The sequence below is a fragment of the Pantherophis guttatus genome, chromosome 3, assembly GCF_059756535.1.
Source record: "Pantherophis guttatus breed Tessera chromosome 3, ASM5975653v1, whole genome shotgun sequence".
NCBI classification, from domain to species: Eukaryota; Metazoa; Chordata; class Lepidosauria; order Squamata; family Colubridae; genus Pantherophis; species Pantherophis guttatus.
The window spans coordinates 139,338,554-139,352,821 of NC_142065.1; the positions used below are offsets into that span (position 1 = coordinate 139,338,554).

General features: G+C 40.0%; 1 protein-coding gene across 2 annotated transcripts; it reads left to right on the top strand.

Moving 5' to 3' along the window:
- Window positions 1-635: 635 nt before the first annotated feature.
- Window positions 636-11,748, top strand: LOC148114836 (uncharacterized). 2 transcript variants are annotated; one of them, XM_087890252.1, is made up of 5 exons: window positions 636-864; window positions 9,195-9,268; window positions 10,901-11,029; window positions 11,137-11,260; window positions 11,606-11,748. In XM_087890252.1, exons 2-5 carry the CDS (start codon window positions 9,239-9,241, stop codon window positions 11,692-11,694), a joined length of 372 nt encoding a protein of 123 aa, XP_087746378.1. In that variant the 5' UTR covers window positions 636-864; window positions 9,195-9,238; the 3' UTR covers window positions 11,695-11,748. The 2 variants fall into 2 exon arrangements, with proteins under 2 accessions (XP_087746378.1, XP_087746377.1); XM_087890251.1 differs by lacking the exon at window positions 636-864 and having other exon boundaries at window positions 7,036-9,268.
- The last annotated feature ends 2,520 nt before the right edge of the window (window positions 11,749-14,268 follow it).

Here is a 14,268-nt window from a genome sequence, read left to right on the forward strand (position 1 = left end):
TAAGGTAACTCTGGGTGGCTTACAGACATAAAAAAATATCTATATTAAAACATGAATAAATTAAAAGCAAAGATGAAATTCAAGGTTACATGCAGTATATATACTGACAGCTCAGGACAGAATATAAAAGGCTTCTGCTGAATGGCTAAATTCAAATATTGTGTTTGTCTTGAAGTTTGAATTTGGAGCAAGAGCCTTACTGCAATTTACTCTCCCAAGCACAGAAATCTTTCCAGTTTCCATTTACCACCGCACCACTTTTTCACTCTCAATTGTTCCCCAGACATCTCCCTGCTTTCTTCAGTGGCACTCATTTTTCTGTGACATTTTTCTTGTTATCTCATCCTATGATTGCACCAAATGCATCAGCAGAATTTTGTACTTTCATTTCTACCAATATTGAAAAACAGGTAACATTCTGAGTGGCATTCATTCAGCCAATCAGTTTGCTTTGCTTTTACTTTGTGAAGTCATGCCTCATAATAGTGCTGACAGATGCATGACCTCACAAAGAAGAAGTAAATAAAACTGGTTGGTGGAGAGAAAGTTATTCACAGAAAGTTTTTTCTGTGTAGGCGCTGACTGTACCACTTCTGACTCATCAAGGACTGGAAGCTTAGATTTGGTTTTCCTTTAATTTAATTGCATTTACATACCTTAGGTTTAGTTTACTTTACAGTATTTATTTGTTTCTTTGTTTAGTATCACACCTGTTTTCTTAGTTTGGTTTAGTTTCATTTACACATACTATTTATTTATTGGTTATCATATTTAATAATTTGCTTAATTTAGTTGAGTTGAGTTGAGTACATTGAATTCATCATGGAGACATTCCTGTATTATGCAGGGAAAGCTCTGTTTGAGGTAAGAGATCCTCTGTTTTATTTATTTATTTATTTATTTATTTATTTCTCATCATGCATGTCTGACTGTAGGATTTAGGATTCAAAGATGTAATAATAATAATGAAATAAAACAGGAATCAAAAAATCTAGGAACAAGCAAAAATTGTTTTAGAATAATTTTTAAAATAACTTTTGAACATGAATGTTTTAAAAATATTTGCACATCTTCTTTCAGGCACTTTCTTGGTAAATTGTATTAATATCTTCAATTTATTCAATCTTCAACATATTTGCAGAAACAGCCTTTCAGAAAGGCTGGGGAACATGGCTCTGTGGCTTTGCTGGGGGTGCATAGAAAAGCACACAGTCGTGGAGTTAGTTAGAGCCCTCAAATCCCTGTTCCTAATTAATTTTTAATATTGCTTGCCTCTTTTTAATTTTATATATGGTGCTTACGTTTTTAATATTTCATTTGTACAGTTCCATTAGTCCCTTTGGGAGGAAGATGGGCAGTTCTTAGATATGATAAATAAACAACTAAATAGTGTGTGTTCTATTCTCATGATACACTAAAATGCATTGGTCATTAGTCGTGGTTAAGAGCCATAGGGATGAAGCACGGAGCAGACAACAATTAATGACATTGTTGCTCCACTATCCCATGTCCCTTTTTAGCACTGGAGAAGGTTCAGTGTGTCCTTTTTCAATTCACCATTTGGATGGCCCAATGTAGTGGCACACACCCCTTCCTATGCTTGGATGCTGTCCCCTCCATCATATACCTGCTCCTATGACAAACAATCCATTTGTTTACATCACTGACTGCTGCACAAAAGGATATAACCCCTTCTGCACAAACAAAACACCTGAGAAGAAAAAGCAACTTTCAGAAAGGCAGTCTCTGAGTCCAGAAGAATTGACTATGGATTGGAAAAGGGCCTTTGAATTGGGAAATAAAATGGCAGAAACAAATATTAGCATGTCAAACCTTGGTGTTGATCCCAACGCCCATGGTCATGCAGCACAACACATCTACTGCCCGCATGGAGTCAAGAAGTGATTGAGAAAGTCTGTTATGATGTTATGTGTTTATGAGAACATTGCATCAATTCTATCATGTGTAGGCTAGACATGTTCTCTATCTGCTTCTTTGGCAAAAATTTTTTAGGGAAATTGATGAAAAAGTGGTGGGGTTCAAGACTTTTTTATTTTTTTATTTTATTTATTTGTCGAGTACGTATTAGATAATATATATAAGTATCAGCATGAATTGAATACATAAAATGAATACAAATAAAGGGAACATTTGGACAGGGACGGTAGGCACGCTGGTGCTCTTATGCACGCCCCTTACAGACCTCTTAGGAATGGGGTGAGATCAACAGTAGCCAGTCTAAGGTTAACATTTTGGGGGTTTGGGGAAGAAACTACAGAGTCAGGTAGTGCATTCCAGGCATTGACCACTCTGTTGCTGAAGTCATATTTTCTGCAATCGAATTTGGAGTGGTTCACTTTAAATTTGTATCTATTGTGTGATCGTGTATTGTTGTGGTTGAAACTGAAGTAGTCATTGACAGGTAGGATATTGTAGCAGATGATTTTATGAGCTATGCTTAGGTCATACCTAAGGCGGTGTAGTTCTAAATTTTCTAAGCCCAAATTTCAAGTCTGGTGGCATAAGGTATTTTGTGGAGAGCGGAGGAGTGGAGGACTCTTCTTGTGAAATATTTCTGGACACGTTCAATTGTATTAATGTCTGATATGCAGTGTGGGTTCCAGAGAGATGAGCTGTATTCAAGAATTGGTCTAGCAAATGTTTTGTATGCTCTGGTTAATAGTGTAATATTAGTGGAGAAGAAGCTACACAAGATTAGGTTTACAACCCTTAATGCCTTTTTGGAGATATTGTTACAATGGGCTTTGACACTTAGATCATTTGATATGAGTTCTCCAAGGTCCTTGACAGAGTGAGGGTCATCTACAAGGTCATGTCCACTCAGCTTGTATTTTGTGTTCTGATTCCTTTTGCCAATGTGTAAGACAGAGCATTTGTTGATTGATATTTGGTTGATATTTGGAGTTGCCAATTTTTTGACCATTCTGACACAAAGTCAAGGTCTTTTTGAAGCGTAGCAGCATTGCATTGGTTGCCTCTGGTGGATGACAGTCTCAGAACCTGCTTGGGGAAGTGCATCCTTCTTGGTTCTTTCACATTTCTAGGGACCTTCAGTATTATTAAGCAAAGCATTCTGGACGGCTTACAAGACTTTGAAGTTGAGAGCAAGAATTGATTCTGCTACTTCCTGAGTGGATCAGCCCAGTTGATGGAAATAAGGGAAAAGAGGACATGTCATCCAGCGGCTGCTCCCTTGAGTACATGAAGCTGCTGAGGGAAGATCATCCATCAGTTTGGGATGTAGGATCACTGATGTAAACCAATTGCATATCCTTGGGATGTGCCAGGGATATGGTGAAAGTCTTGACCTAGTATTTGGGGGCTGTTAAGCTCTAAAAGAACAAGCTGGGATTGAATCCTATCTCCAAAAAACATATTTCAGTTTAATATCACTACACACAACAGTCGAACCAGAACAGTATATGTACCAATATCTTCCATGATAATTAGCCCAGAACCTTATTAGAGGAAAGATGGATAGAAGCTGGCTCAGACTGATTGATTTAATAGTATTTTGTACCACTGACTTCATATGAATTTTTCACAATTTATAAACAGATGCATAAAATCCATACAATTAATAGTCAGGAGGCCCAGAGTCACCTTACATTAAACTAGAGATGGGAGGATCCTAGCGTCTGCCCATGCTGTCATCAACACTATTGTGGAGGCACTGTCAATTGCTTATAGAACAACGTTTATATTGGAAGAAGAGTGTCATTATAACATCATTTTAACAGCAGAGCAACTAAAGGCAACTTCAGCTGTCCCTGCACCTGGCTAGGGGCAAAATTCAGGTGATATCATGAGGATTGTTGCTTAACAGTGGTTAAAACAGAAGTTAGTGAGGGTCTTCATGCTATTTTTAAAAAGGATGGATACAATCTGCTTTGGAAATCTGCTATTTTTCCCTCACACCAATTTCAACACAATATCCCTCTCACACAAATGAACAAATAAATAAATAAAATCCCAAGCAAATTCAGTTTCAGCTGCTATCATATCAGCTTGATTTAACTTTACATAAATCAGTTTATCTTGTGCTGCTAGTTGCAAGGGCAGAGCAGGTAAAAGTGAACTGTGTTCACTAATATATATCCAAGACAGTGGTGGATTGCTCCCAGTTTTGTCCGGTTCTTATGAACCAGTAGTAAAAGCTGTGGGAGGCTCTGCCCACCCACCCTGATGTCATAATGGACAATCTGCACATGCACAGAAGCTTCTGCACATGCGCAGAAGCACGCCCGCCCGCTCCCATTGCGAACTGGCAGTAAAAGTAAGTAGAACCCATCCCTGATCCAAGAGGTTTTTGTTAACTTGTCCTATGGTTATTTCCAAGCAGCAACATTTCGAGAAATTTGTATAATGGAGTTTGCCCATTAGGTTCGTAAGTCAAAAAATTTGTCAAATGGATCAGATTCAATTTTTAAAATCAAATTCATTAAGTGAATCAAATGGCTCCTTAAATGAATAAAGATCTGACTTACTTCCAGCCCACCACCAATCAGCTGTTTTCACCTCTCCAACCAGCTGTTTCCAACCAAGTACAGCCAAGGTGGGACTAAATTGCCTCCAAGAAGCTCCATTTCAAGTTTTTTTTAAAAAATCCATTTGCTGCTGATCAGCTCAAGCATTTTCAGATAGCTGGGGGAGGGGATGTAATTTATAGAACTGATTGCAGTTGCTTTAAAAAAAAAAACACTTGCCACTTAGCTTAATAGGCTCCAGCCAGCCACCCAGCAGAAGATGAGGGAGTGGTTTTACAGAACTCTTGTCTTGCAATAGTAAAGAGATGGAAGGAACCATGAGGTCATCTAGTCCAACCCACTGCTCTCACAAGAGTATTTCTGATAAATGGCTTATTCAGTCTCTTCTTAAAAGCCTCCAGTGATGGAGCACCCACAACTTCTGGAGGCAATTTAGATGTAAAACCTCTTTAAAAAAAACATTGCCTTGATCAGCACAAGCCGCTCCAGGCAAAATCCAGAAACTCATATACAGTAGCTTGCAAATTTAAAAATCAGCAGTTTAGAGAAGAGATACAGCACATAACATTACAGAATGCTTTGTGTAGATGCTGGCTAGCATTTCTACAAGCAGTTTCAAAGCAAATGCAAACAAACCTTATCTTTGCAAAAAAATAGTACTTACAAACACAATACTGTAGTTTGCAAAGTATAGTACAGTACTTAAAAAGAAGCAGTTTCCAAAGTGCTTACACACAGTACTATACTATAGTAATAAAAAAGAATATTTTAAAATACTTACAGGAGCAATTCTAGCATGCTACCAGTAATTCTCAGCCCAGGCAGCAGCAGATCCTACATGCAGTGCCCCCCCCCAAACAACAATAACAACAACAACAACAACTCGGAGCTGGGCTGGCTGCAAAGATCACTGGCTCTTGTTTGGCCATGTGACCAGGGACAAAAAAAAAAACCCTGCTGGCTTCAGGAAATTACCTCATGAGCCCGAACAGCTCAGGCAAGACACAGAGTTAAAAATGGTGGCCGCTGCAGCAATGACTGAATGCAAGTCACATGGCTACAGAGCAGAGGTGGGCTTCAGCTGGCTCAGACCGGTTCAGGCAAATCGGTTGTTAAAATTCTGCCCAATATGGTGAACCGGCTAATTTTGGCTGGCCCTGCCGCCACTCGCTTTTTGGGCCGTTTTTTGGGCAGTTTAGGGGCATTTTTTTTGGCCATTTTTGGCTGTTTTTTGGGCCGTTTTCTAGGCATTTTCAGGCCGTTTTTCGGGCTATCCTGGATTCCAGCCTGATAAATGACCTGAAAATGGCCTAAAACAGCCAAAAAATGGGCTGAACAACAAACAAAAATGGCCCAAAAAACAGCCCCAAAACGGTCCAGAAAATGACCTGAAAATGGCCCAAAAAAGGGCCAAAAATGAAGATTTCAAACCTTTAATTACCTTTCTTGAAGCTGTACAACAATCTGGATTTGAAAGGAGAAGAGGAATTTTTTTTTCCATATTTTTTTTATTATTAACATATATAAAAAAAGAAATTAACATACATAACATACATAACATACATGAATCATAATATATAATATATAGCAATATACACAATACAAACAAACAACAAGTGCTCCCCCACCCCTTGGGATCATTCCTGCTTCCAGAATCTTAAAGGAATTTGTAGCTTATCATGGGCACACACTTCAGACCTCTCAATACCTCACATCCATTGTTTTTTCCTGCCCCACTGCACAAATCTTTTAAACATTTGCTGGCAAACACAAAGTGAGCCTTCACCCCAAAGCATATTACCCCTTCTGAATTTGGATTATTACATGACCATATGAAATAGTATAAAATCCCACTACTAAGCACAGTAATACCTGGACTATAGCAAAAACTTTGTGAACAAAAATGATATAAGTTCCCACACCCCATATGTAGATTATGTTGAACAAATGTAATGTCTTTGGGTTGATTTCAAGCCAAGATATGAAAATAAGGAAAACGAGAAAACATCATCAAAAACTTGAATTGCCATAATGTTGTCTTCCTAAAGCCTCCTGCTTCCTTCTTTGCTCCAATTACAATTTCTTTACTAATAAACTTTACATCCAGTTTTAGAACTAATTCTGAGAAAATAAGCTTGAAAGAGGGTCAAAAATCCTTCCACCCACTTGGACCTTTTCCTCATATCAGTACATCTCTTTGCAAAACAGGTTGTGCTTTAAAACACACATCTGTCTTTGGCACGTTTAATTGGACAACAAGCAGACTCTTTGGAAAGAAATCAAAAAAAGGAGGGAAGAAAACCAAGAGACCCCCCCCCCCCAAAGTAATGGGATGGGGTAGGGAAGGAATCTTAAGTATCAGTGTAAAAGTCCCTTTTTTCCAGTTGTAGGATAAATCAGATCAATAATAATATCTGTCCATGTATCTCTCCTGTTCAGCTTTTCCTCATTATCTGATTATTCCAGAATATAAATAATATTATATAAATATAATAAATATAAATATAAATAAAGACAGGGGAGGACAGTTTTATGATTGGGAGAACTTTGTGTCTATTTTTAGGGTCCCATACTATAAATAAAGAGAATGGAGGACAATTCTTGTGATTGAGAGAACTTTATGTCTATTTTTAGGGCCAGAATGATCATGGCTCAATGACAGAGCATAGATATTGCATATTCAGGCAAAGCAGAACTGAGGAAAACTTCTGTTGAGATCATTGCAAACTTCTTCTCATAAATTATGGTCCGTAAAGGTGGGGAGATTAGTGATCCTTAGATGCTTTTCTATATTTTTATGCATAAAGCATGTTTCTATTAGAGTCTTCCTTCATAGATATACTGTTCAGGATAATCTATAATATTTTTTTAAAAAAGGGGGACCAAAGCACAAATCCCTAAAAAGGATCTTAATCTGCCCATTTTTGACAGGGTTTTTCAAACTTGCAATCCTAAAATGTGTGGACTTCCAGAATTTCCCGGACAGCATTCTGGAAGTTGAAGTCTACACTTCTTAAAAGTTGCCAAATTTGAAAAACACTGATCTATCAGAACATATAACTCAGGGGTATCCAACTTTGGCAACTTTAAGACTTGTGGACTTCAAAACGGGCTGAAAAGTGGGCAAGGGAGGGGCCAGCCAGTGGTGGGATTAGCCTGAACCAGTCCGAACCGGCTGAATCCCACCTCTGCCTTTGAGGCAAGTGGCTGGGAGGCAGGGCTGGTGTGATGAGTAATGTTGAGTTGGCCATGTCCACCCAGTCACATGACTACCTGGCCACACCTACCCAGCCAGTCATTAGGGCAGAAAACCAGTTATTAAAATAATTGAACCCCACCACTGCTACAGAGGCCTGTTTTTGATTACAGTGTCAAGGGGTTTGCCTTACCAGGAGGGGGAGAGAGAACCACGTGCCAGAGAACTTCTGTTGGAGCACCAAGCAGCTGTGGCAGGGAGGCTGGCAGCGTGAACCTCCGTTGGAGTGCCAATCAGCTGTGTGGCTGGGAGGCGGCCAGCGCAAGGCAACCAGAACACCCAACAATCAGCTGTGGGGGCGAGAAGGCATCAAACAGCTATGAAGCCTCACAGAGCCGATCAGAGCCACAGCTGACTTCTGGGCAAGGCCTGTGTTGGCAGAGGGCATGGCTTGCCTAAATAAATGCACTGCTAGATGCAGTGCATAGATACATACTTCTTTCCAGATCCCATTTTTGAGATAAAGTAGTTTCTTGAAGAATTATATGGATTATATGCAAGATTAATATTGTTTTTAAAAATCTATTTAGAGCTAGAGAATTAATTTTTTTTATTCCTGAGAGAATTATACAAATAGAGCATTATTTCCAGCAGCTTCATTTGTAATCAGCCTTGAGGATTGTTCCAAAAAATCTAAATTCACCATACTTTGTCCCAACTACAAATATCAACATTTTGCTTAGAGAAAGCATGCGTAAATTACTTTGAAAACTAGGATATGAAGATCTTACAATGTAAGATTGATAGTAGATTAATGTAGTTACCTTCCTTTTCAAATTGTGGCTTTATAGCCCAAGCGTTTTGCCAGAACTACTGCACAGTGCTTTAGAACAAAGCAGCTAAAGCATATTGCAGCTGGATATGACTCCAGCTAAAAAATAAAGCTCTCTCCATTATGATCAATCTCTGCAAAGTTCAATGAAGAAGTGCTAAAAGTTGGGTAAGCATAGCTTGGGAAAGGATTAAGGGAAAACAGGACAGCATTCTGGGTTGTGTAGTTCTTTCTTTAATAACACTTTGATCTATACTTCAAGAATGAGCTTAATTTACCTCTTTGTCTTCTTTTGGCAATACTGCCTCCAGAAATACAAACAACATCAAAGAGACAAACGTGAGTAACCACGTTGTGTGGGTATCTATAACAGGAGTGGGGATAGAAGGGCAGTCCTTCCTCTGCACCACAGAGGAAAGCAACCCTTCATTCAGAATTACTGTCTTTGGGAGAGGTTCTGAACTCCCTTTATCTTAATGGGGAAAAGATGCAAAAAGATCTGTTTCCCTGCACTAACAACACACCCCAACATTGCATTTTAAATGGATGGTGCCATTTGTAAAGAGTGTCTTGAATTTTGTTGTCATTGGTGGCTTAATATGTAATGTCTTTCATGAATATTGTGTAATAGCACAAGTGTTTTTTCATATAAATACAGAACAGGAGGAAATGAAAGAAATAACCGAGTAGCATCAAGGGAAGATGGCTGAGAAAAATGCCACGATAAGAGATGTAAGTAATTCATTTTCCTTACAATCCTATTTTAAGCTTCTCTTTTTGTCGGCTTATTTATATTATATGATTGATGAATGCTTCTTGAAATTGCTGCATCTTAGTTGGAAGAGGAAAATGAATTCTTAGCCAGTGAAGTCGCAAGACTTGCGAAGGAAAACAAATCCTTGAAGAACAAACTTAGAGAAAGTCAAGGAAGCGAGAATAATTTTAACTTAACATTTTAATTATTTTCATTTTAAAATGAAAGTGATTGATTTCTTCTTAAGTTTAGCTTTACAAGTACTAGTTATTTTGTTATTCTTTTGTGAAGCCATTCTGGGCAAGAAACAGCCAGTTAGAAAAAGAACAAGGAAAACACAGGTACTATATAAATAAGGAGGTGTGATTAAATTAGTGACTAAATTAGTGGACTAAATTAGCAGATCAAAGAAATGCTGTGGATGTAGGATATATGTAGACTTCAATAAGGCATTTGACAAAGTAGACCACAGCCTACATCTTCATAAGATAAAACAGTGTGGGATAGACAGTACCACCATCACATGGATTCACAATTGGCTGAACAACCATGCTCAGTATGTAGCCCTAAATGAAACTACAACTACCTGGAGAGAAGCAGTGAATGCCTCAAGGTCTGCCTTGGGCTCTTCAACATCTACCAACAAGCTAGATGATGACATCAAAGGGAACCTCATCAAATTTGCTGAAAAAAACAAATGCACAAGTGTAGAATAGGCATTACCTGTCTTGATAGCAGAAACTGTGGGAGGGATCTAGATGTCCATCACTTAACTATGAGCGAGCAGTGTGCTGCAGCTGCCAAAAAATCCAATGCAGTTCTAGGCTGCATGAAGAGGGAGATGGCATCAAGATTACAAGTGATAGTACCACTTTAAACCTCACTAGTGAGTCTACATGTGGAATGTTGTGTCCAGTTCTGGTTGCCATGATACAAAAGAGATGCTGAAAATCTAGAAAGAACACAGAGAAGAGCAACTAAGGTGATAAGAGGTCTCACGGCTAAACATACAATGATTGGTTAAGGGAATTAGCTATGTCTAGCCTAATAAAGTGAAGAGCTAAGGGTGACCTGATAGCTATCTTCCAGTACTTGAGTGGCAATCATAGAGATAAGAGGGTCGACTTATCCTAAAAAGCACCTGAGGGACAAGAAGCAACAGATGGAAGATTGTTAAAGAGAGATCCTATCTGGAATTAAGGAGAAATTTCCTGACAGGGAGAGCAATTACTCAATAGAATAGCTTGTCTTCCAGAGTGGTGGCTGCTCCATCACTGGAGGTTTTCAAGAAAAGATTGGATGTCCATTTGTCTGGGATGGTATAAGAATTCCTGGGCAAGGTGTTCATCTTGAAAACCTTCAAGATCCCTTTCAGCCCTATGATTCTAGGTGATAAGAAAGCAACTATTGATAATCACAGCTATAATATATTTAAGGAAAGGATGAAGGAAATGTATTCAGTTTCAATCAGATAGAGAAGCTACATTGTGGGGTCCTTGGTGCTCCCTGAGCCTGGTTGTTTTCTTACAGACATTTCATTACCCAACTAAGTAATATCGTCAGTATACGTTTATAGCCACTTATTCTTCTCTTACACTCCCTTTCCCCAGGCTGTAAATGAACAAGGAGCTAGCAGTGATGGCACAAGAAAAGAAAGAAAACCAGAAAACTACGAGGATAGTAGAAAACTAAAAGAGGAAATCCAGAAACTCCACAAAGAGATAGATGAACTGAAAATTGTAAGTATTTTACATGATAATAAGAAATTAGAACAGCCTCAATAAGTAAGATTATATAATGCATTAGAAGTTAATTTTGATTGTGCTTCATGAATTTCTTTTTATAGGAAGTAGCAAAGAAGAGCCAAAAGCAAAAAGAACTGCAAAAGACTATGGAGAAGAAAATAAAAGAGAAGTGTTCCAAGTTCGACTCTATATGCATCCAAAAAAGAAAACCGGATGACAATGATGGTAAGATTTGTCCTTCTATTTCTGGGATAGAAATAGGCATGTTTCAATTGATGACTTTCTACTTTGGAAAGTCACAATTGGGAATGTCATCTGTTCATTCTCCCTCGTTAGAATTTTAAACTTTTAGCAGTACTCTTTCTTTGAATACAATATAAATAGTCCTTGTACAAATCTAGTTCTTTTGTATTATTTGATACAATAATATTTTGCATTGCAATATAAGCAGTTGTAAGACTATAGATAAATGCAATTTTAATAAAATGCCATTTTTTCTTAATGTGACATAACATAAAAACAATGAAATATCCAGATACTATTCTAAAAAAATTATTTAACTCTTTTCAGATTCTGTGGGAACCTCAGATAAACAGTATGATTGTGCTGAAAAAGTAAATAATAAAGTTTTTAAGACATTATGTATTTTTATTCTGTAGAAAAGTTATCATACAAAATTCAGTAGTAAAAATAAAATCAATTTTGCAACACAATGTTTAGTATTCTACAGCACCTTGGTATCAGGAACAAAAGTGTCATATTATTACAGTGATGAAAACAACAAGGAATCCCGCCCATGGATAGAAGTGGAAATGGAGTACATATTATGATACATACTAGTAGAAAAGCAGAGCAATTTCAACAAATTTGAAATCCATGTTATTAAAAGAAAACAATATATTCAGAGTTTTCTGATTTTCAATGATCAGTCATTCCATTAATCAAATCTAGAGCATTAGTCCAGAATGGATGCATTATTTGAAAAGACCCGAAATATGTATAGAAAATTTGTTATAGTCATGGTTACAATATGTACCATAATATGCACTTATGAGAATATTTAAATATAAACCAAGTGTGGTCTATTTTAGTTCTGCTTTCCATAAATATTAATATTTACACTATTTATTTATTTATATATTTATTTTTATTTTTATTTATTATTCGAATTTCTATACCGCCCTTCTCCTTTTGGACTCAGGGTGGTGAACAGCCAAAATAAAAACATTTGTACATAAATACAATTAAAAATAGATTTAAAATAATTAAATTTGGCCCATAGTTTAAAATTTATCAATTTAAAATCCATATCAAAATTTAAAACCAACCATGAAATCATAAAATCAAGAGAGACCGGCTAACTGAAAGAGATGAGTTTTTAGGGCCCGATGAAAGGTCCGGAGGTCGGAGATCACTCGTATCTCTGGGGGTAGATTGTTCCAAAGGGTAGGTGCCACCACAGAGAAGGCTCTCCTCCTGGGGGTCGCCAGCCGGCATTGTCTAGCCGACGGCACCCTGAGGAGGCCCTCTCTGTGGGAGCGAACTGGCCGGTGGGAGGCTATTGGTGGCAGAAGGCGGTCCTGTAAGTACCCTGGCCCTAAGCCATGGAGCGCTTTAAAGGTGATCACCAACACCTTAAAGCGCACCCGGAAGTCCACCGGAAGCCAATGCAGCTCGTGCAGGAGAGGAGTCACATGGGAGCGCCCAGTCGCTCCCATAATCCCCCACGCAGCCGCATTTTGCACCAGTTGGAGCCTCCGGGTGTACCCCAAGGGGAGCCCCATGTAGAGAGCGTTACAATAGTCCAGACGAGAAGTGATGAGTGCTTGAGTGACTGTGCGTAGGGAGTCCCGATCCAGAAAGGGGCGCAACTGGCGTATCAGGCGAACCTGATAAAAAGCCCCCCTGGCCACGGCCGTCATATGCCCTTCTAAGGACAGCCGTGCATCCAGGAGGACGCCCAAGTTGCGGGCCCTTTCCGTGGGGGCCAATAATTCACCCCCAATAACCAGCGATGGCGTCAGCTGGCTATACCGGGACGCCGGCAGCCACAGCCACTCGGTCTTGGAAGGGTTGAGTCGAAGCCTGTTTCTCCCCATCCAGACCCGCACGGCCTCCAGGCACTGGGACATCACTTCCAAGGCATCGTTGGGATGGTCTGGGGTGGAGATGTACAGCTGAGTATCATCAGCGTACTGATGGAACTCCACCCCAAAACCACGGATGATCTCACCCAGCGGCTTCACATAAATGTTGAACAGGAGGGGCGAGAGGACCGACCCTTGTGGCACCCCACAAACAAGGCGCCTCGGGGTCGACCGCTGCCCCCCTGTCAACACGGATTGCGACCGGTCGGAGAGATAGGAGAAGAACCACCGCAAAACGGTGCCCCCCACTCCCAGTCCCTCCAGCCAGCGCAACATGATACCAAGGTCCATGGTATCAAAAGCTGCTGAGAGGTCTAACAGGACCAGGATAGAGGAGTAACCCCTATCCCGAGCCCTCCAGAGATCATCCACCAACGCGACCAATGCCGTTTCCGTGCTGTACCCAGGTCTGAAACCGGACTGGAGCGGATCCAAATAGACAGCTTCATCCAGGTACTGTGGAAGCTGTCGCGCCACCACACTCTCAACAACCTTTGCAATAAAGCGAAGGTTGGAGACTGGACGATAGTTAGCCAAAACAGCCGGATCCAGGGATGGCTTCTTGAGGAGAGGCCTCACCACCGCCTCTTTCAAGGCAGCCGGCAGGACACCCTCACTCAAAGAAGCGTTGATAATTCCCTGGAGCCAGCCTCGTGTAACCTCCCGGGAAGCCAGCACCAACCAGGAAGGACACGGGTCCAATAAACATGTGGTGGCGTTCAGCCATCCCAAGATCCTGTCCACGTCCTCGGGAGCCACAGGATCGAACTCCTCCCAGATAACATTCTCAAGGCCTGCCTCAGTCATCTCGTCTGAACTAACCCAGTCAGTGGCCAAGTTTTCCCGAATCTGAATTATTTTATCATCCAGATACTGTACAAAATCCTCAGCTCGGCCCTGCAAGGGGTCCTCCCATGCTCCCAGATGGAGAAGGGAGCGGGTCACCCTGAACAGGGCGGCTGGGCGGTTATCTGATGACGCGATAAGAGGGGCAAAATAGCTAGATTTCGCCGCTTTTATTGCCACTAGGTAGGTCTTAATATGAGACCTTACCAGTGTCAAGTCGGATTCGGAACGACTGGCCCT